The sequence below is a fragment of the Crinia signifera genome, chromosome 19 (genome assembly GCF_055691185.1).
Source record: "Crinia signifera chromosome 19, ASM5569118v1, whole genome shotgun sequence".
Classification (NCBI taxonomy): domain Eukaryota; kingdom Metazoa; phylum Chordata; class Amphibia; order Anura; family Myobatrachidae; genus Crinia; species Crinia signifera.
In genome coordinates, this window is record NC_139226.1 from 129632118 (window position 1) to 129655871 (window position 23754).

Sequence of the window (23754 nt, forward strand, 5' to 3'; positions counted from 1 at the left end):
TATGCCTCTGGGGTTTAAAGCCTGAAGAGACCGGATTCTGCCTGTTACATTGCAGAGGGTCAGTCTGTGTTACCCAGCAAGATTAATCGGCCTTCTCCTCATTAGCCGGGTACTTGGTGTAGATGTTATTTCTTTTTTAGTGTGCCTACTTCTCTGGTTTATAAAAGGACAGCAGAAACAAAAAATACTTATCCAGTTCGTCTATGGGATGTGACAAGATCCAGTATTTGCTCAAACAAAAACTTTCTGTGAGAATTGTGAAACTTGTCAGGTTAAGCCAACTGAGAAAGTGGAACAATCGGACATATTTAAAACCAAAGGAACTGGATGAAAGTCTTTCGTGCCTAAAGAGGAATTGCTGCAGATGCAGAATCCCAAGAGGTCCAGATCCCAGACAGGCTCCAGTCATGGAGAGGAATCATCAGATGAACTGGAGTATGTTGAAGACCATTCCACTGGGGAGTCGGGAGAATTGGAGGAATCCAGATCCTTTTAACCTCAATTTAGTGGAGTGTTTGCTAACATTTATAAGGCAACGAATTACAAAAAAGTACCTGGCACTTCAGAGGAAAGGGACACATTCGGAGGACAGATCCAAGGAAAAACATTCACAGTTCATAAGATTGTAAGGGCAATTATTGATAAAAGAATGGGAGCCGGTACCCGAGTTGACAAGATGTACCCATTTTAAAGATGAGTTTTTGAGTTGGTGTATGATTCCAAACGTAGATGCCGCAGTTGCAGAACTTACATCCAAAACCACGATACCGGTGTGGCTTTCAAGGATGGGACAGAAAGATGGAGAATTCGCTTTGTAAGGCACATTCTACATCCGCTGTGTCTCTCTGGTCTAATCACTGTCCAGGGCTCTAAAGCTTTGGGCATCTAATTTACATACATATATTGAGGATAGAATCTCCAAACAATATTTGTTAAGAAGTCTGGAAGTAATGTAAAAATCAATTGATTATCTCTGTGAGTCTTCCCTGGATGCAGTATTCTTTGCAGCTATGACTATGATTCGATTGCCCTAGAGTATGATAATTTGTTAAGCAAATTGTGTTTATGTCATCCTTAGGTTTAATCATCTGGTTAGGGATACGATTGGCCTCAGTTTGTCTACATACTTTATGATAGGCAGCCGCCAGCACTATTACATTGATCATAAATAATTTGAATTGGTCCTGGACCACTAGACCAAGGCATCCCTGCAAGTGTTCCAAGGCACCCCAGGGTGCCACCGCACACAGTGACAACCACTGAGTTATGGTATAATGGTCCCACAATGTCTGTTGTCAGTCAATGGGTTGACACATGAAAAGATGGTTATGTTGAGGTGGTGTCATTACTATGGGTAAATGGTAAATAGAGGGAAAAGGTCAAATATCTTCTCATTCACTTCCTTGCTGGCATTTCTATACTAGCTGTGCTTTTATGGTTAGAGGTGAAGCTTATTCATTGGATTAACTGCTTTTACAGGCTGGAGGTACAGTATGGCCCTGTTTCCCATGGGTATATCAATTTTATGGGTATCAATTTAATTATGGCACTAGTAGTGCTGGGTACTTGCTAATATCTGACTGTAAAGCACATAATGGTTTCAGTGATGTGCTCGGGGGATGGGCAGAACCCCAGCACCTTATAAACGCCAACATTGCAAATTCTACCGCACCTAATCGTGGTGCATAGCAAAATCACAGATGTTGCTGGATGGGAATTATCGGGCATGTGCAAAGCCAACAATTTTGACCAAGAGTTGAATTCCCTCTAAGGGGTATATTTGCTAAAGGTCGATTTTGGTCAATGTTGGTTGAATTTAAAAGCTCTTAATCGACGTTTGGCTTCCAGAGCTAAAACACACATTTATTTTTAAATGTTTGTAAATTCTAGCCCTGGAAGTCTAACATCAAGGAAGATCAATTTCAAAGTGCTAATCATCATTGATCAAACATCAATTAAGACCGACCTCGCATAAATCCTGCACAGGTAATGACCCTTTCTACAGTATTTTTGGGTTCCGGACGACTGACCATGTCTAGTCAGCCAGTCAATACAGTAGGTCGCCACCAAAAATCAGGTGTACATTAAACAGACATTGACAAAAGTTAGACCTGTATTTGTTAAACATTTACAAAAGTTAGGCTTGCATTAGTTAGACATTGATCAAATAAGGTATTTGTGTCAACCTATTAATAGACTGACTAGACCAGGGGTGGGGAACCTCCATACAAACGGTCCTTGGCACAAAAAAGGTTCTCCACCCCTGAACTATACATTGCTAGGAGCTATACCACACCCATTGAGGTGAAGTTTACATGAATTTGTCAATTGTATTGGCCATTGCATCTTTCCTGGCAGTATGTGGCAATGTCTTATAAATTTTCACTGTATAATATCGCTGTTTCCCCATTGAACATATCAAATAACATTGTCAATATATTTATATGTAGCTTACTGCCAAACAAATGGAGAAGACAACCAGAGCAGAAGTGTTTACAGTTGGAGAGCAGAGTTTTCAATGGGTTCCGCTGCCAAATGTCTCGGCTGGTGATTCTAGAGAACAGCCCAGTGTTCTTCATTCAGAGGTTGGAATCCAACAGCAGAACTCGAAGACCTTATCAGATCCTATCCCCGTTACATCTCCAAAACCAAGTCTTCTCTCCGCTGACACCACTGGCCAATTAGATGATAGGCTGGCTGTGTTGCTATCAAATCAAAAGAAACCGCTATTTAGTGAAGGTTCCACAAAGAAAACCAAGGAGTCAGAAACCTCATATAATCCCACAAAGAAAGCCAAGGATCTTCAGGCATTACAGAAAGGTTCTACAAAGAAAGCCAAGGAGCCACAGACCTCGCAAAGAACTTCCATAAAGACCAATAACGAGCCACAAAAGTCACAAAACATTTCCACAAATAAAACCCAAAAGTTACAAACATCAAAAAAACAGTCCTTTTCTTTATGGCCTACTGTTGTATCTATAGAAAAGAACATAGCCATCCAAAAGACACAACAGGGGCCCACAGTAGTGGAGAAGTTGCAGAGAAGAGAGCCACAGTCTAAAGATGATGTCATTGTGAATGCAGAAGAGGGCACTTCAGCAAGATTGCAGGAGACACAGCAAGGAGATAAATCAGCAGATGTCACTGGTTCCTTAGAGAACTGTCCCATATGTTTGATGCAGTTTCCAAAGGGGTGAGTATACATTTACTGTATCTGGTTGATGGGTCTACAATATCTAGGTTGACAGTCAATAATTCAACACCAAAATGTTGACATGCAAAGGGTCGACCTTGACAGGTGATCCAAATGAGTCCAAGTGGATGTTAAAGTATGGTGCCTGAAGCATGGTAAGTGAAGCAAACCATGCGAAGGTACGCCCTACACTAATTGGGGGTCAACATGTTCGGGTGTTAAAAATGAGAACCCAAAAAATCACATTGACCTTTTTCATGTCCTATCATGTTGACCAGGGGTGGGGAACCTTTTGGTGTCCGAGGGCCGTTTACATTGAGACATAATGCCCTGGGGGCCATTTACAAAAAAATTACAAATCGTCCTGTGGCAGTCGTCCCACGCTCCGGCGGCTGCCGTAGGGAGGTCTGTGTGGTCTGGCGGCTGTGCAGGGAGTCTCATACAGGGGAAATCTCGCGAGAGGTCGGTAGCTCTCGCGAGATTTCCCCTGTATGAGACTCGCTGTACAGCCGTCAGGCGGGCCACAAAAACCGGCTCCGGGGGGACTTATACGGCCCGCGGGCTGGAGGTTCCCCACCGCTGACCTAGACCATGCATGTCCAAACTATGGCCCTCCAGCTGTTGTGAAACTACAAGTCCCATCATGCCATGTCACAGTTTTGCTATTAGGGAATGCTAAAACTATGGCAAGGCATGCTGGGATGTGTAGTTGCACAATAGCTGGAGGGCCATAGTTTGGACATGCCTGACCTAGACAATGTAGACCATTCTATAAACACATATAGAGTACACTAAATAATGCAATGTCCATCTGAGGGAATATTGTGACCTATAGTATCTGAATTGTTGGCAAGATATAGGTTGCCAGTGTCTGAAATGTAATATAAACCGTATATGCTTAAGATCTGTCTGTAGGCCTCTAAGCAGTTTGTGTTTTCAAGGCGTTCTCACAGAATCTCAAGTGAAATAATTAGCTCCACCTGAAGATCTTTTAATTTGTGTTACTGAGTAATGACTACACTGTGTACCTGCTAGGTCAGTGGTTCCCAACCCTGGTCCTCAAGTACCCCCAACAACCTGCCTGGTGACCTGGAAAACGTGCACTGTTGGGGGTACTTGAGGGTTGGGAACCACTGTGCTAGGTGATCTGTTTTGGTTCTCGAGGGCATAGTTTCAGAATCACTGGTATCTTTGTATAGCTTACCTTTATGTAAAGTAGGTTTGGTACAGGCTACCGGCGGTCAGAATCTTGCCTGCCATAATACCAAGCAGTACTGGCAACTATACGAATCCTACCCCTAACCCTAATCTTCCCCGGCATAATTACGCATATGGTCAGGATCCTGGCATTCTGGCTACAGCATCCCATTCATTAGGATGTACAGTATTATAGTTGGTATTCCATGTAAAACTTTGTAAGGTACAGATATATTACTATGGTGTTCAAACAGAAAACCTAATTTTACATATTAAAAACCTTTGTTTTATTTCCTTGCTCAGGTTTTCACAGCTTGATATGGACAGCCATCTGGCCCAATGCTTGTCAGAAACAACTGTCGATGTGGTGTGGTAATATAGTGTTATATCTATTGAAAGTGTCTTTTAACTCCTTGATATTTTGAAATGACCTGCCCAGATTCCCGTGTGTTGCTGACTTTGGTGCTTTCTGTGTAAATAAACAATTAAATCATTGCTTGGCATGAGTGACAGTTTATCATTAAATCAGTGTAATAGTGTGTACACACGGGCGATGACCGTGCTATTCGAACACGATGCAATCGTATCGCATCGGGATCGGATGGCACGGCAAGTCAGAAGGCACGCCAGCAATTTTGACTATATATAGTACAGATCTGCACTATATAGTCAATGCAGCCCTGTCTATCTGGCATCGATTTGTGCTGTACGGTGGCGTGCATCGGTATCTCAAGGTTAAAAACCCTGTGCGATCTGCATGCGATCCCAATGCAATTTTGACTATATCATCAAAATTGTATGCTGAATTTTATCGTGTACACACCATAACTTTTACTTTCATATCTTACATATGTGACTTTTTGTAGCACATATACAAAATACTGTGCAATTTCTAAACAAGTCTACACACTTTTTAAGGAAGATTAAGAATAGGGTGAGAACAAAATGTGCTATGTGTCACTACAGCTCCAGCATTTACTATTATTTAATGTAGAGTGGCAGAGGCTGCTCTTTCAATTTCTCACATTTCTTCTTCGGCCACTAGGGGACACTGGAAGCTTCAAGACCGTTGGGCATAGATGGGTGATAGCTGGAGCCAGCACTTTAAATTTTTTCAGTGCGACTGGCTCCTCCCCCACCAGACCAGTTTTAGAATTGTGCCTGAAGGGAGCCGGTTCACTCTCTGGGCTGCTTCTGTCTCAGAGAATTATTATTATTATTAATCTTATTAAAATGAAGAATACGGTATAACTCAAACATTTCCTCTAGCATACAGTATTTGGGGCATTGAATATAGGACCCAGCACTGCTGGAATTGTGTTGCATGAGCATCTCCTTATTCTGTAGTTGGACCATGGGAAGGGAACATGTGGCATTCCAGCATGCTTTAACAGCAGAACTATGTAAGGGTATGCTGGTATGTCTACTTCTAGTGCAACAACTTGCCTATATAAGCAGACGGGGCAATTTACCAGTCTTTAGAACTACACATACTGTACCAACCTGACCTACCAGTTTTGCTATTGGGCATGCGGGTTTATGTAGTCCCACAGCATGCAGGTCTGACTACTGGACTTTGGGTGCATGGAATGTGGACCACTGTAATTGGATACAGGTATTGGGTTTTATGATCCAATACTGTACGTTTTCCTTTGGTCGTTAAGATGAACTTCCTACTGCATAATCTCTGATATAGTATTATTCCACTTCTTACGTGGAGAAAAGTATGAATGGTTTTTCTTATAAAATTAGCATAATGTTTCTGTTCATTTTCTTCCATCTGTATTAACGGCATATGTAACAAGGAGGAAATGATCCTGTCTGAAAAGGTAAGAACATTTACACAAGGAGAGAGACACCAGGGATGGCTTGATGCTTTCTTATACACAGCCATTCTATTTTTATAACCTGGAAACAACTGGAACAATAAACAGTTACAAATAACTAAGTAATGCCCCTTTCCCACTGCAGCCTTAAAACGGTATATTGCCGATTTTTGAGGGCAAAATACTGTTTAAGGCTGCAGTGGGAAAGCGCCAGAGTTGAAATACCGTTTAAAGTTAAACGGTATTTCAACCCGTTTCCAAAGCAGAGTTTTACACGGTAATCTACCGTTTAAGAGGCAATGGGAATGCATCTTAAACGGTAGAGATGATGGCTGATTTTTTCAGCCATCATCTCAGTGTATGTACGCTGCCGGGCTGAAAGATTAACCACTTTCAGCCCGGCGGTACGCCCCGCTGCCACCCCCCGCCCCCCCCCACCTCCTGTTATACTCACTTGTCCACGCTGCCCCGCTGTGTCCGGCTGGCTGCTGCTGCGGCTGGATGCCGTTAGCGACGCTGGTCCGGCCACATGCCCCGCCTCCCTCCGTCCTGCTCCACACGGAGCAGCACTGGCCACCAATATTTTATTTTGTAAGCCAGTAATATATAGATTGCTGGCACATGCCAGCAATCTATATATTTCTGGAACCACTGGGCACCAATGACAAACCTAAGCCAGTAATATATAGATTGCTGGCACATGCCAGCAATCTATATATTGCAGGCACCAATGATTTAGTTATTAGGCAGTAATATATACATAGCTGGCACTGGCCAGCAATGTATATATTACTGTCCACCATGGGTTAAATTGAGCCGACACATAGCACAAATGTCGACGGCTGCGGGATTTGTACGCACCACTGGCTCCTCCCCCACCTTTTATTATGTGAAAACAACTGTGGGTGTGCACCTTTTTATTCCTGAAAAGCCCATTAAAGTCACAGGCACTCATTTGTGTTGTAAAAACGTTTTGAAGAGCTAAAACGTTTTACCTGCAATGGGAATGGGGTACTCTTTACCTAGAAGGGCGCCAGCGATTGAAATCGCGGTCGTCGGGGGTAAATCGGGATGGCCGCGATGACCGCGATTTTTCCCATAGGGAACAATGTTAAAAAGGCTGATTGACCGCGATTTCACTGTTAAATGCCTCAATGGACCCGATTTGGCCCTAGGAATCAATGTTAAATGGGCCACAGAGCCCAAATAAGCACAATTAACCCTTAAATGTCCCCCCCAATTTTTAACGCCACCCCACGATCCACGCGAACCTGAAGCGTGGCGAGCGGCGGCGGTGCGCGCGAGGGGCGGCGGTGCGCGTCCTCCGACCTTTTCATGCCCTACTATCCACTAGGGCGTGGAGTGAGAATATAATAGTGTGGCGAGCGCAGCGAGCCCCGCGAGGGGACGCGGATACCTTCACAGGTAGACGCGTCCCCTCGCGGGCTTCACAGGTGTCGGCGTCGCCACGGACACCTGTGAAGCCCGCGAGGGGACGCGTATAACTGTGAAGGTATCCGCGTCCCCTCGCGGGGCTCGCTGCGCTCGCCACGCTTCGGGCTCGGTGGCTCGCTGCGCTCGCCACACTATTATATTCTCACTCCACGCCCTAGTGGATAGTAGGGCATGAAAAGGTCGGAGGACGCGTACCGCCGCCCCTCGCGGGCTCGCTGCGCTCGCCACGCTTCGGGTTCGCGTGGATCGTGGGGTGGCGTTAAAAATTGGGGGGGACATTTAAGGGTTAATGGGCTCTGTGGCCCATTAAACATTGATTTCTATGGCCAAATCGGGTCAATTGAGCTATTTAACAGTAAAATCGGGTCCATCGCGCCTTTTAACATTGATTCCTATGGGAAATCGTGAGCATCGCGTCGCGGGCATCGCGGGTACATTTATGGCTGGCCGCGACGCGACCGACACGATTTCCATGTTTAACATGGGTTTCAATGGGAAATCGCGGGCATCGCGTCGCGGCCACACATAAATGTACCCGCGATGCCCGCGACGGGCGCCCTTCTAGGTAAAGAGTACCGGGAATGGTACTTAAATGGCATTTAAAACTGTAATCTGCTGCAGTGGGAATGCTAAATACCGTTTAAGATTACCTGTAACTTAAAACGGGTCTGCAGTGGGAAAACAGCATAAATTACATTGAATAAATAATTTAAACCATTCTATTCCTCAAACATAACCCCCCCTATGTATAATCCTTTACAAGCTACTTTAATATTGTAATATTGGGGGCGTACTTGTGTGTGTTAAATTAATGTACTTTTTGTATTATTATTTTGCTATTCACACTCCTGCTTAATGTGCAATTTAATTGGAGAAGGCTCATCCCAGCAGTCACGCCGCAGTGATAAGTAGAAGTTTTTTTTTTTCAAACAAACGCTTAAAACCTCCAAGGGGAGAAGTCACACACAATATGTATTCCCTTCCCACACCGCTGTGAGGCTGTCTGAGTTAGAGGTGCAACACATCTGATCTCCCACTCCGATCCGCACGGGACTGTGCATTGGATAGAAAGTCAAACCCATGTGATATTGGCCACTGGAATGGCCAATCACACTAGTGTACTGTATGGCCAGTTTTAGATCTGTGGTCCCCTAACGCAGTCCTGAAGGGCCCCTGTTGTTTTCCAGGTCTCCTCACACAAAGTGAAATAATTGTCTCTGCCTGTGAATCTTGTACATCAGTAATGAGTACACCTGTGCTCCTGCTAGGTGACCAAAAATAAATCCTGTTGGAGGTCAGAGCTACTACTTAATACATTTGGGATGCATATAAATGGGGCTGCAAAGAAAAATTTGCATTAAAGAAGGGTTAATTTGTGCTGCTAATTGAAACCAAAATATCCAATTTTTGCCATGTTAAATTGCATTGGTCGGTATTACCCCTGTAAATGTGTCATTGTGGCTCATTGTGTCGCTTCCTATACATTCATTTCTGAAACAATCAAGAAGCTACTAATCCAAACATCCTGCGTACACTGTATTAGAGGGTAGTCCGCAATATATATAATGGTTTTAGACTTATATTTAATTCCTTTAGGAACATGTTCTGATTGCAGCTTATATAAAAGCGGAGTAATGTCACCTAGGACAAAGATTTTGCCCAGGTTCACTTACTTTAGGCCGGAGCTATGTAGCCATTTTCACCATGGCCTCCAATCACAAATCAGATTTGTTCAATAACTTAGGTGTGGGCAGTAGGACTAATCATAAGAGGGGGCTGTAATGGAGGGTCTATGACAGTGGTCCCCAACGTCTGGCCTCAAGTACCCCCCAAGAGTTCACGTTTTTCACACGTGGAGCTTATTATTTCTCTTGCGATTCTGGGTGGAGACCTGGAAAACGTGAACTGTTTGTGGGGGTACTTGAGGATCACTGGTCTAGGAGGTACTGTAGTGTGACATTAATTTTCTAGGATTAAAGCTGGACATAAACTTCACTTTTACCCAGCTTGACCACTGTACACTGATCTAGATGTGCAGCTCAGTATGTATACACCTCTATGGCATTGGAGGGTCGGCTGTGCTGCCTCTAAAATACCACCTTCCAATACAGAGCGATGTACTGTAGGAGCGTTGTCTAGTGAGATCGCTTAGAAAATACCTCTTTATTGCGCCATGAAAGCCCCGTTCGACTGCTAAATCTTTCTCCTGCCCTATCCAACACTTCTATAATGGAGCTGGTGGCATTTGGTTGCTTCCAGTTGAGTTCTGTAAAAAAGTTATCTGGATAAACAACTTCTTTCATACACTGGCCCCTGGCTGGAAGTTGAAAGGAAGACAAGGCTGATGGGGCTCGCAGGCCTCCAGCTTTGTACATCAAACACAAATATGGATTTTTGATGCTGTTTCTGTGGTCAGCGGGATGCTGTTGGTTGGAATGAAGTCCCGAGGAACGCCTGAAACCGGATTCAAAAGGCGTAGTAACACATAGTCCCTGCACACCTGAACCCCCATGTAATATTCTGCAGGAGGAACCATCTGCAGTAGAAAGTACAATGACTGTTGGATTATTACATGGTGGTGATGGGTGCTCTAGAATTAATTTTCTACAATCAAACTTGGGTTTCTTTGTATTCCAATTCCTTTTCTGAACAGTAAAACAATATCTGCTCCCTCTCAGTAAGTGTCTATATGCAGAGCAACAGTATTTGCTATGAGCTCCTGTAACGGGATGCAGTTTAAATCCCGACGGTCGGGATCCCGGCGTTCAAAATCCCGACACTTTCTACCCCCACGACACCCTCGGAGGGAGAATAAATTAGTGTGCCGAGCGTAGCGAGGCACCGGGCCCGCTGCATGGCGAGCGCAGCGAGCCCACAAGGGGGGGCGATCCACGTCCCCCCCCCTTGTCGGGATTCCGGCGTTCGGGATTTTGATCGCCGGGATCCCGACCGCCGGCTTTTCATGCCGAATCCCCTGTAACACAACATCTCCATGTGCAATACTGCGTGTTGATGCATTTTAAGCGGATTGCACACATCTGTGCCCAATATGGCATACAGGTCCATACAAGGAGGACTGTGGGTACTACAGATAGATTAGAGAGTTGTGTGTGTGTTCCAAAATAATGATCCCCAGCCATAACACTGTTGTAGCACCAAAGTATTCAGTGAGGGCAAGGATAGATCTATTTCTTGTCATGATTGGTGGTCATTTAGGGTTTTGGTTTTGTATTTTGAGACCGGAAAAAGAACCTTACAGCGATGGTGATCAATAAATTCTTACATGAAAATAGTGACAAATAAATGCTGCTTTAATATGTACATCCAGCACACATGCAGCAGGAGCAAATCCATATATAATGAATGTATGCCCCTCAGATCTCCACAATGATGACACATACCTACAGATGTCTGTATATAAAAACGGAGGACAGTTGCAGCGCTCTCAAATTTTAATGAGTTGATTGCTCAATGTAAATAACACATAAAAATACAATACATATGAAAAATAAAAAATTGCGCAAATAGTTGCATATAAAAATAAATGAGTATCTATTAAAACCAACAAGTGGACCAATTGTGTATGAAATATATATAACCTACTCTGGTTGATAACCACTCGAGAAGGGCACTGGAGTCCAAGATAGAGTCCCAATTTGCAATCCCAAGGTCGCTGGAGGTGTCCCTGGCCCAATGGGGCAATTGATGTTGCTTGTAGGGATCCTCTCTAAAGTGCGAATATAGTGCAGTTGGGAGATGGGTGGGGTACTCCAAATTGTAGCAAGCAAGCCGTGATCTGTTTACCCCAATCCGGATAAATGCGGGGAGGCTTCTGTAATGAAAGTGCTCTGTGCCTTGGAGGTGAAGTTGTTCCCCACATTTGAAAACGGTGGTTCTTAAAGTCCCAGAAGGATTCAGCAGGATAAATTACACAGGGGGTCACACTTGGTCACCAACGCGTTTCGCTGTCACAAGGGACCGCTTTATCAAGGTAAATATGATAAAGCTGTCCCTTGTGACAGCGAAACGCGTTGGTGACCAAGTGTGACCCCCTGTGTAATTTATCCTGCTGAATCCTTCTGGGACTTTAAGAACCACCGTTTTCAATTGTGGGGAACAACTTCACCTCCAAGGCACAGAGCACTTTCATTACAGAAGCCTCCCCGCATTTATCCGGATTGGGGTAAACAGATCACGGCTTGCTTGCTACAATTTGGAGTACCCCACCCATCTCCCAACTGCACTATATTCGCACTTTAGAGAGGATCCCTACAAGCAACATCAATTGCCCCATTGGGCCAGGGACACCTCCAGCGACCTTGGGATTACAAATTGGGACTCTATCTTGGACTCCAGTGCCCTTCTCGAGTGGTTATCAACCAGAGCAGGTTATATATATTTCATACACAATTGGTCCACTTGTTGGTTTTAATAGATACTCATTTATTTTTATATGCAACTATTTGCGCAATTTTTTATTTTTCATATGTATTGTATTTTTATGTGTTATTTACATTGAGCAATCAACTCATTAAAATTTGAGAGCGCTGCAACTGTCCTCCTTTTTTCTTTGCAAGCTTTACCAGGGATCTGACTAATCCCTAGTTGCAGCAGCTCACCCTGAGTAAAACAACCAAGACCAGCGCTCTAAACAGCTTTTGCTGCTCCTTTTCTACAGATGTCTTTATATGGCCGCGTTCTATAGCGCATTCCCAGATTGAACCATATGCATAGCGGGAGAGGGGCTGTGGCAGGATTTGCTGTGCCATGATGCAAGGCTGTATGCCAGGGATGGGGAACCTTTGGCCCTCCAGCTGTTGTTGAACTACACATCCCAGCATGCCCTGCAACATATTTAGCATAGAAAACTGTAGCAGGGCATGCTGGGATGTTTAGTTCAACAACAGCTGGAGAGCCGAAGGTTCCCCCATTCCTGCTGTACGTGGACACTTCTTGGTGTAACAATAACTTTATTACACTCAAGCAAGCGCTATAATTTTATCAACTCAACTTCGAGAAACACAAAATGGTGTCACTTTGAAAACCAGTGGATCATAACTTTTCCACTGTTCTAAAACATCTTAAACCAATGCTTTTATGGTTTCATGAACGCTAGGAGAATGTTTTGTAATCTTCTTCTCTGCCCCACCGTCCTTCGCAGCCCTGGCCTACTGCCCTCTCCCTAAACCAGTGGTTCCCAAACTTGGGACCTTATTCTGGTCCATGCGCAAAGCTGTGAAATTAGCAGCTTTGCATGTGGATTAAACGCCACCCGCACGAAGAGCATAAACATCGATTTGCAGCTTGCGTGCGGGGATATAATCATTCGATGGTCGCCGAGCATCGAATGATATCTGCAGTGCTAGCAGACCTAAGACGCCTCTCGGGTCTTAGGTCCGCGTGCACCCTGTGAGGGAAGCGGACGAGCATCTGACATCAGCTGCCGGCCCCCCACACCTGCGTCATTGGAAATGAAAACGCCCACCGTTTTCATTTCAACGTCGCCCCCCACCCGCACTGCTAGGTGTGAACAAGCAATTCGCCATGCCTGCTTGCATCTGCACATAAATGCGCAGATGGTAAACATCGCGCCCCATGCGAATGTGTGGGGGAGCAAGTCCATTAGAATAACCTCCTTGGTCTTCACGGATCCCTAATAGTTCAGGTAATCTAGGTCTCCTCACAGAATCTTTAGGTATATAATCTACTAATGCGGTTCTCTTAAAATGTTTCAGTGAATAAGGAGTACACCTGTTCTGGGTGGCCTGGAAACATGAACTGTTAGGGGTCCTTGAGGACTTAGTTTGGGAAGCATTGCCCTACACAAACCCACCTTCATCCTGACCAAATTCCAGGGTCACAGTCCCTTTATCTCTCCCCCACACTTACCCCAGTGACTGGACCTCTTCTTCCAAATCTTTCCAGCCTTCCTTGCTCACAATGGGAGTCATTGGGTTCCAAGGTCCAGCTTTTACTGGGAACACATTGTGGAAACCGGACAGACCTTACACAATCATATAGAAGATACTTAGCTAGCTTGAATTATAAGAAAACAACTATATTTAGCAGACCCTCACCTTTTTTAGGTAAAGTACTGGCAGTGGCGACTCGATGGATCAAATTACTCCTAAACAGAAAGTGAAACCAAAATTCGGTACTTATGTAGTATCTGGGCATCCGATTTAGAAATCGGATCGGATGCGACCAAATCGTATGCGATGGTCAAGATTTTTCCATAGGATTCAATGTTAAAATGGGGTCCTTTTCCTTTCCCCACTATTCAAGTGGGCATGGAGATGGATATAAACCTGTGGCGAGCGTAGCGAGCCACCGAGCCCGAAGCGTGGCGAGCCCCGCGAGGGGACACAGAATACTTTTTAAGAAATATGCGTCCGCTCGCCACGCTTCGGGCTCGGCAGCTCGCTGCGCTCGCCACGCTATATAAAATCAACTCTATGCCCACTTGGATAGTGGGGAAATGAACAGGACCTTCTTAACATTGAATCCTATGCAAAATCGAATCGCATCGCATCTGATTGTATGCCTTAAGGTAAGGCATACAATCACAAAATCGGACACCCAGATACTACATAAGTACCCAAAATTCTATTCTTCAAACCTCCTGGATATGAACAGTAGGGATGGCCATTGTTGCCATTGGCCAGCGATAGGTAAAAATATTGATGCTAATATGGTAATCCATTGCATAGTTTTACAGTATGGTCATCCATTTTTTATGACTGACTGGTCTTTGGGCCAATGATAACACAGGGTGGGGCTCTGTGGGTGTCGGTGGGGGGGAGCTATGCTCCGTGTCCCGGAACTTTGAAAAACAAAAACAAAAGCAAAAAAGGGATTTTTGTAAGAACTTACCGTTCGAATCCCTTTCTCTGATATGGTCCTGGTGACACAGCTCAACACTGGGATGTAGGAGGGTCCGAAGGAGCCAGGCACCTATCCTAAAGTTTTAGAGGGTAGGCTCCTCCCCTACTGCATCCCTGGACTCTTCAGTTCAATCTTTCAAAGCCACTGGAATACATAACTCAGTACAAACGCCTGCACATATTATATGCACATTTTATAACAGAAAACTGTTAACTTTTAACCATTTTAACATGAACATCATGAAACTTCTGGCATACTTACTGAGCGTAAGGGAGGGATCGCTGTGTCACCAGGACCATATCAGAGAAAGGGATTCGAACGGTAAGTTCTTACAAAAATCCCTTTTTCTCTTTCAATGGTCCTGGTGACACAGCTCAACACTGGGACGTTCCAGAGCCGGTCCTTTGGGAGGGTACGCTCAGGTCTGCAGCTCTCAGCACTGCTCGCCCGAATGATGCGTCCTCCGACGCGAACTCATGGAATCTATAGAATTTGGCAAATGTGTGAACAGATGACCAAGTGGCAGCTCTGCAAACCTGCTCAGCTGTGGCCCCATGTCGAACCGCCCAAGAGGTGGCAACTGACCTGGTGGTATGCGCATTTATTTTGGCCGGTACTGGTCTACCCACTTTGGTGTATGCAAAGGCTATCACAGACCGCAACCACCTAGCAGTAGTCTGCTTAGATGCAGGCCAACCAATTTTGTGTACGTCATACAATACCAACAATGTGTCAGTCTTCCTGACACTCTTCACTCTGTCCACATATATGCGTAAGGCACGCACAACATCCAAAGTTCTCAACTTGTCCCTTTTCTTAGAACCCTCTGGGGGTTGAAACACAGGTAGAACTATCTCCTGATTTAAATGGAAGGTAGATACCACCTTCGGTAAAAACTGAGGCACTGTTCTTAAAACAGCCCTGTCATCATGAAAAATTAAGAAGGGAGATTTACATGACAAAGCTCCCAATTCTGAAACTCTTTTAGCAGATGCTACTGCTAACAAAAACACTAGCTTCCACGTGAGAAACTTAAAGTCAGCCGACCTTAAAGGTTCAAAAGGTGCCTTTTGAAGGCATTCCAAAACCAGTGATAGATCCCAAGGTGCTACTGGTTGCTTGTATGGAGGTTTCAACCTGGATACTCCTTGTAAAAAGGTTTGAATTTCCGGCAAAATGGCTATCTTTTTCTGGAAATAGATGGACAAGGCCGAAATCTGCACCTTCAGTGACTGAAGGCTTAGGCCCGATGAAAAACCATCTTGTAAAAATTCCATCATTCTTGATAGCTTAAAATGAGATGTATGAGCCTTTCTTCTCTCACACCATCGAATGTAAGTCTTCCAGACTCTATAATAATTTGCCGAAGATACAGCTTTTCTGGCTTTTATCATCGTCTGTACTACTGCCTCAGAAAACCCTTTTCTTTTCAAAATGGTGGTTTCAATAGCCAGGCCGTCAAAATCAATCGATCTGAATCCAGGTGATTGAATGGGCCTTGTCTTAGAAGGTCTGGTCTCAGAGGTAGACGCCATGAGTCCACAGACAACCTCTGAAGCCTCGAGTACCAGGATCTCCTTGGCCAATCTGGGGCCACTAAGATCACTGGAACCTTCTGCCCCTGTATTTTCTTCAGAAGTCTCGGTAACATTGGTACTGGTGGGAATGCATAAAGGAGATCTCCCTGCCAGTGAATAGTCATGGCATCCACTGCCTCCGCTAGTGGATCCCTTGTTCTGGCGTAGAACCTGGGCACTTGACGGTTGATCCTGGATGCCATCAGGTCCACATCCGGAGTTCCCCACATCGAAGTGATTTGTTGAAACACCTGAGGGTGTAAGCTCCATTCCCCTTCCTTGAGCTCCTCCCTGCTCAGGAAGTCGGCTTCTATATTCTCTATTCCTGGGATGAATATAGCCGATACAGCTGGAACATTCTGTTCCGCCCATAGGAAGATTCTGGATACCTCCCACATGGCCAATCTGCTGCGTGTACCTCCCTGGTGATTCAGATACGCCACAGCTGTGGCATTGTCGGTCTGAATCCTCAAAGGGAGGTTCTGTAACCTGTCTCCCGCCAAGGAAATCACTTTCCAGACAGCTCTCAGCTCCAAGATGTTGATTGGTAACGCTGATTCCTCTGCCGTCCACAGGCCCTGAAGCCTGAGATCCAGGACTATTGCCCCCCAGCCTCTGAGACTGGCGTCGGTAGTTACTATCAACCAGTCCCAGGTCTGTAATGACCGACCCCACTGAAGGGAATCTACTTCTGTCCACCATTTCAAGGATTCTCAGGTGTCCGAAGACAGCACTATCATCTCGGATTTCATGGTCAAAGTGTTTCCTGACCAAGCTGACAAAATGTTCCATTGGAACCTCCGAGAGTGGAACCTGGCAAATTGAAGCGTCTCGAATGACGCCACCATCTTCCCCAGGAGCTTGAGGCACCTCCATACTGAAATGCTCTGAGCCCTGGCCTTTACCTCCGGGAGGAATACCCGATGAAGATGGGTGTCCAGTATGACTCCCAAGAATTGGAGCCTTTGTGACGGTACCAACTGAGATTTTTGCAAATTTAAAATCCAGCCGTGAGCCTGCAAAAAACTGATGGCCTCTGCCAAGTGACTCTGCAGCATGGCTGCTGACTCTGCTTTGAACAGGAGATCGTCCAAATAGGGTATTACTGTGATTCCCCTGAGCCTCAGCACCGCCGCCATCACTGACATTATCTTTGTGAATACCCTTGGCGCGGTTGCTAGCCCAAAGGGTAACGCCCGGAATTGTAAATGCAGGTCTCCTATGGCAAACCTCAACAAGGTCTGATGCTCCGGGTGTATAGGGACGTGCAAATATGCATCCTGGACATCCATGGACGCCAAAAATTCTCCCTGGTCCAGACTCAGGAGTACTGACCGTAGGGACTCCATTTTGAAATGGTCTACCCATAAATGAACATTTAGGGATTTCAAATTTAGTATTGGTCTGAAAGACCCGTCTGGTTTGGGCACCAGGAACAGCGTGGAGTAAAAGCCTTTCTTCCACTCTGCCCTGGGGACTGGTGTAACCACCCCTTTTTCCAAAAGGGAGTGAGCTGCTCTCACAAGAGCTGTACGCAGCCGTGCCTCCTTTGGTAAGGATGTGGGGATGAACCTCTTCGGAGGCGGCCCTCTGCAAGGGATTTTGTAACCCTGTGTTATAATATCTAACACCCAGGCATCCTGGCCTAGAGAAGCCCAAGCGTCCCTGAAGAGTGTGAGACGCCCCCCCACTTTTGTCACTGTCAGGCGAAGCCCCTGACAGTCATGCAGAGGGTTTATCCTCTCCTTTTGTGGCAGGCTTCTTGTGAAAAGAGCCAAATTTTGACCTTTGTGTCTTGCCTCTAGAGGACTGAAACCTTCCCCTGAAAGACTGTCCTCGAAAGGACGCACCACCTCTAGGGGAGGGCCGAAAGGACGGCTTAAAAGCAGAAAATCTGGACGTCTGCTTTGCTGAGGAGGCCGGCAGGAATGTACTTTTGCCGCCCGTGGCCTGTTTTATAATCTCCTCTAATTCGGTACCAAAGAGTACCTTTCCTTTGAAGGCTAATGTTTCCAGAGCCTTCTTGGACTCATTGTCTGCTTCCCAGGCTTTAAGCCAAAGCACTCTCCTGGCATTAATGGAGACTGTGGACACTCTGGTTGCCATTTTAATAGCTTCCTCCTCTGCTTCCACTGCATATTCTGCCGCTGCCTTAATCTTTTCTGCAAGCAGTAATGCTCCAGGGTCAGCCTGCAGCATGGTGCATAATTCACCAGCCCACTCTATCATGGCCTTAGAAACCCAGGCTGAAGCAATAAGGGGCCGTAAGGTAAACCCCACCCCTTCAAAGATAGCTTTGAGGTTTCCCTCCAGCTTTTTATCCACAGAATCTTTAAAAGCTGCACCGCCCTGTACTGGCAATACAGTAGCCTTGGACAAACGTGCCACTGAAGCGTCCACAACTGGGACCTTTTCCCAGAGCTCCGCATGAGACTCTGGCATGGGGTACAGACTAAGGAATCGCTTAGGCATCTGAAGCCTCTTATCAGGAGTTTTCCAAGCCCCTTCTAACAATTCCTGTAACCCCTCATCTGAAGGAAAAGTAACAGCCTCCTTCCGCTGTCGCTTAAAAACACCTTTAACAGGAGTCTTATCCTCCACAGACAGCTTTAAAGCCTGCTTCACAGCTACAATGAGATCCTCTATACCAGCAGCAGAGTTCTCTTCCAAATCATCACCCTGATCCCAGGGGATGTCAGTATACTCTCCTTCCTCTTCATCTACCACAGTAGTTAAAGCATAAGACCTTCTAGGGGTCCCTGCCACATCATCCATTTTGTCCAGCATTTCACTGAACCTGTTGATCCCTTTAGCAGTATCCTGCATCACCTGAATCAGTGCAGGATCTGCCTGGGTAAGAGGCAAGGAGCCGGACGACTGCTGAGATGATGGCATAGGTCTCTGTGATTCTACCAGTCCATCACTCTGCCTGTCCAAAAGCTGCACCAAAGCGTTTACTGACCTGCCTAGGGCCCTGGCCCACGCAGGTTCCATCTGCTCTGCCCTATGGGGTTCACTGCCCATGGGTCTCACATCAGCGCAAGTAATACATAAGCCCCCCTTGGCCATCTGCTCAGGGACAAACTTTTGTGTGCAAACATTGCACGCGCTCAGTGCACTGAGGGCTCCCTCCCCCAAAACCACAGCCTGATGCTCAGACATGATGTAAGTGATAAATGTATATCTATCAGTATACACAGTGCAAACAATGTACAAGCGTTTATACAGAGGCAATGCACCCAGTCACTTATCTGTCTGTTGGTTTCAACTGCGGGGAAGCGATGCCCAGGAAATCCAAGTCACTCTGCCAGGATCAGTAAGCCAGCTCAGCTCCGCTGCAAGCGTTCTGAAAGGCGCCAAAGTCAGAGTGAAGGAAGAGACCACAGGTCCCTGCTGCTGCGGGGTCCGTGACCTTTTGGCGCCAACCACCCCCAGCCAGCCGCTCCTTAGGTAGGATTTCCTAGTTCCAGTGTCTCCCCCTCAACTGGGGATCACTTGGAACATGCCTGTCACAACGCTGCTGTCCTCTCATCTAGGAGCTCAGCGTGTAAGCTCCGCATAAAATGGCCGCCGCCATCACGGAGCGCCTGTCCCCCATGATCCCCACCTAAATGTGGAGCCGGTTTCAGGGTACTCCGGAGCCCAGGCAGCCTTTTAGAAAAGGCTATAAGCGCTGCACAGGGAGACCAGACAGTGTCTCCCCTGTGCACAGTGAGCTGACAGGACGCGCTTCTGTCAGCTCCTGCTGCGCTAGCAGTGTGAGGATTCACTATGAGAATCCTCACACTGTGCCTACCTAGCTAGGGTGAAAGTTAATAAAACAATAAAAATCCCCTAACTACTCTAATTCTTCGGCTGCTCCTGCAGCCCTTTAGAATAGCACCCACTCCAGTGGGCACCTAACACGAACTGAAGAGTCCAGGGATGCAGTAGGGGAGGAGCCTACCCTCTAAAACTTTAGGATAGGTGCCTGGCTCCTTCGGACCCTCCTACATCCCAGTGTTGAGCTGTGTCACCAGGACCATTGAAAGAGAAATATCGGTTTTGCTGTGCCATCAATGGAGGGAAACCATCTGGTTCTCCGCATCGTTGGTAAAAGTATTTGCCACTGGCCATAAACCATCAATGATTTTGAATCATCGATGGTCGATGGCAATCTCCTAAGAGGGAGCTGTGCAGACCTAGGGGGGATGCTCTAACATCCGGGCCCCCTTGCCCCCTTACCGCCTACATAATTATCGCATATGCTCTAACATACGTGATAATTATGGCAAAGGACAGCTCTTGCGTTAAGAGCTGTCCTTTGCGGTGAGAGACAGCTTCCCCCTCCCTCCCTTACCCAGCAGTCATAGGTCCGGGCAGCACAGCACTGTGCTGTCCAGACACAGGTGAGGGGGGTTCGATGTGGGGCTTCTATGGGGCATCGCCAGTTTTTCTGGCTATGCACACCGTCGCGATAACCCGGCGTGGGGATGCTTAGAGCATCCCAAAATGCAGTAAAAACCCTGATAATGGGGTTTTTACCGCATTTTTAGTTTAGAGACTCTCCCCCATAGATTGGAGGTAGGAGCAGATAGGGACTAAGTTGTCATTTTGACAGGCTTGTAACTAATCATTTATAAAATGCAGCTCCCAGGTAGTACTTGTTTTACACCATCAATCATCTTATATCATTTTTGCCGCAGACGTAGCAGTAGTTTTGATCCACACTTTCACCCCCCTCCCTGCATTAATGGTGTATTTATTATGGTATAAAAAAAATAATAATAATTTCCTTGGAGTCTTAGATAGGTAAAGGCAAAAATGCAGTCAGGTGCTACAAGTGGAAAAATGAGGCGGTTTGTTTTCCAATAAAGTTTTTAATGTGCAAGAATATAAATGATCTTAAATTCTTAAATGGATTAGCGGACCATCTTCTGCACAACATTGTAAGGTCTTAACTCATTTCAATTTACAAAACTACAAGAACATATTTACTGCTTTACAATCATTAAATTAGCTATAATGTTAATTTACTATTCCAAATAAGACAACTAGATAATTACCAGAGCAATATTTTTCATATATTAGTTCCCTCCCGAACCACAATTCCAGCCTTCATTTAATTTATAAAACAAGTACTTTTTATATATATATAAAAAATTTCCCCTTCATGAACAAAACATTTTTTTCATACACTTGCATATGAGCAACAAAACTATTTGGCAACACAGGAACGTTTGTAATGCCTTAAATTAAATGTATAAAATCAAGTATTTTTTTAAACTTTTTTTTTTTTTAAATGTTAAAACTTCAGCAAATATACGTTATTAATCCTTCACAAAACAAGTACATGAAGTTACACAGGACCAAATCTTTTGTTCCCATCCCTGACGCGGTATAATTTGGTCTGACACACAGCTTACTCCTCCTTCGGCATCAAAGATCCGCATAGATGTGCAAATTTGCCTTGTTTCTTGTTAAAACATCTTAGTGGCTTGTTTAAGTTTGAAAAGCAAGCTGAGAATCTCTCCGCTTGTTGGAAATCCACACCGATTTGGAGAAATGTTAAAGTGAACTGGTCTTAAATTGCAATGATCGAGAACTCAGGAGATTCTATATTCTGGTCCAAAAAAAGAACAGTCCAAACAAGCTTTAGGAAAGATCACCAGTGTTGTTTAATTGATCGATTTTATACCGTAACTACTGATGGTTCATTTGTGTGCTTCTAACTAATTTAATAAAGATTTATAACTATAAGCAAAAAAAAAATATATAAATAAAACCAGTGGGAATTTTCCTCGATGATTGCTTCGCAGAAGCTTCAAATGGTAATTTAATAAAAAATAAAATTATACTGTAAGTATGTATAGGCCAAGCACATGTTTACGAAGCAGTTTATTTAGTATTGTAGGTTCAAATGTTCATATAAATAGAATGCACCTATTAATGATCACGCTTGCTTAAATTTACATCTCAGTAAATACAGATTTAAGAATTAGTTTGTCTGGCGTAATAAACTCTGGTTTCCCTGACTCCGGGCTTTTCCTGTGTAACGCATGATACATCAGATATGTTACGGACTGGGGTCTTGCCTTCCCCGCCAGTAGCAATTAAAACAAATCGGAAGCAAACCTCTACAAAATGTGTGCTTGACTAGGACAAGGATGGGGGGGAAAAAATACAAGAATAGTATTCTACCGGTTAAGGCGAAGGGATGTGTTATCTGGATCAATGGCAGCGCGGTTTTGTCTGCATGGAATACTGCATTAGGAGTTTATCAAATTAGCAAAATGTCATACACTACAAGCTAAAAGTTAGGCACGTTACATTGTTAATTTCCAGAAAGCCATTCAAAATGTGCAAATTTAGTTTTTTCACCTCCCAACAAATTGTTTTGGTTTTTATTGCCTTTACTTAATTTTTTATTTTTTTTTAAATGTTAGAATCCAAATCTTCCATATCTACGCTTAGCAATTCCAGTGCAATTATTTTTCTTAAGTTTGCGGCCAATGCAAATTTTGTATATAACCAATAGACACAGCGCTCTAATACCCAAGATTTACAAGAAGAGAAAGCAACCAGTCCAGATTCTGCCAGTTCCTTCACTTTCTCTTTCTTAGCGGTTTCCAAGGACTGTGGCAGGTGGCATCTAATGCACTACTGGAAGCGGCTTGCTTACATGATTGCCTGAATAAACAGTCCTTCCACACCGGCACCCTCAGTTGGAATTTACATACACTGTAGTCCCTTCAGGAGGCAGGCACAAAAAGTGAATCCCTTGTTCAGCCGGAGAGCCATCTCTTGAAGTAGAGAGCAGCTACTATCCAGGGAGAGGTCCGTTACGAACATCTCCCTTGTAGCAGATTTTCAGCAGCAAATCCTGTAGTGCTGGCCCATACTAAGAACCTGGCTTCAGTTTTCCAGCCTTGCATGCATATACTGTAGTTGAGGATACAATTTCGGGAGCAATTACACTGTTTGTCCATTTCCGCTGCAGTCCTTCATACAGTTTCTTCCATTGAGAGCAACAAAGGGTTAATATATTCAAAGCCTTCAAATTCTGATTGGTCTATTCGTTTTATTACATCTCTGCAAAAAAAAAAATACATTGTCAATTCCTCTATATATACTCAACGTATTATATATATTTTGGTACTTATATGTTAGTTGGGCGCCCACTAAGCAAATAACTTAGTGGGCTATTCTGCAAATCGGATCGCACCCCCCCACCCCGAAGCGTGGCAAGCGCAGCGGAACGAACCGCCTGACCTTTTCATACCCCTACTACCCACGTCAGCGTAGAATTGAGTATATATAGTGTGGCGAGCGCAGCGAGCCACCGAGCCCGAAGCGTGGCGATGCAAAATACATGGAACGTAATACGCGTCCGCTCGCTGCACTATATAAAATCGACTCCACGCCGACGTGGATAGTGGGGGTATAAAAAGGTCAGGCGGACGCATTCCGCTGCGCTCGTCATGCTTCGGGGTGGCGTGGATAGTGGGGGGGGGGGGGGTGTCCATCACATTATATGTCATAACACATGGATAGTACATTATATGGCATAAAACCCTATACAATCGGATCCGATATTTTATCGGATGCCATGGCACCTGATCTTGTATAGTAAAGTCACTTA

At 45.0% G+C, this 23754-nt stretch overlaps 2 protein-coding genes across 9 annotated transcripts in view; one reads left to right on the plus strand and one right to left on the minus strand.

Moving 5' to 3' along the window:
* The window catches only part of FAAP20 (FA core complex associated protein 20), a 36014-nt gene extending 31129 nt beyond the window's left edge, over nt 1-4885 (plus strand). For both annotated transcript variants that reach the window (XM_083163332.1, XM_083163331.1), the window contains exons 3-4: nt 2451-3193; nt 4694-4885. In XM_083163332.1, the coding sequence (XP_083019458.1) occupies nt 2451-3193; nt 4694-4766 (816 nt within the window). In that variant the 3' untranslated portion in view covers nt 4767-4885. The remainder of the gene's footprint in view (nt 1-2450; nt 3194-4693) is intronic.
* Nucleotides 4886-20972: 16087 nt separating this feature from the next.
* The window catches only part of PRKCZ (protein kinase C zeta), a 221098-nt gene continuing 218316 nt past the window's right edge, over nt 20973-23754 (minus strand). For all 7 annotated transcript variants that reach the window (XM_083163334.1, XM_083163333.1, XM_083163338.1 and 4 more), the window contains one exon: nt 20973-23204. In XM_083163334.1, coding sequence (XP_083019460.1) covers nt 23117-23204 — 88 coding nt within the window. In that variant the 3' untranslated portion in view covers nt 20973-23116. The remainder of the gene's footprint in view (nt 23205-23754) is intronic.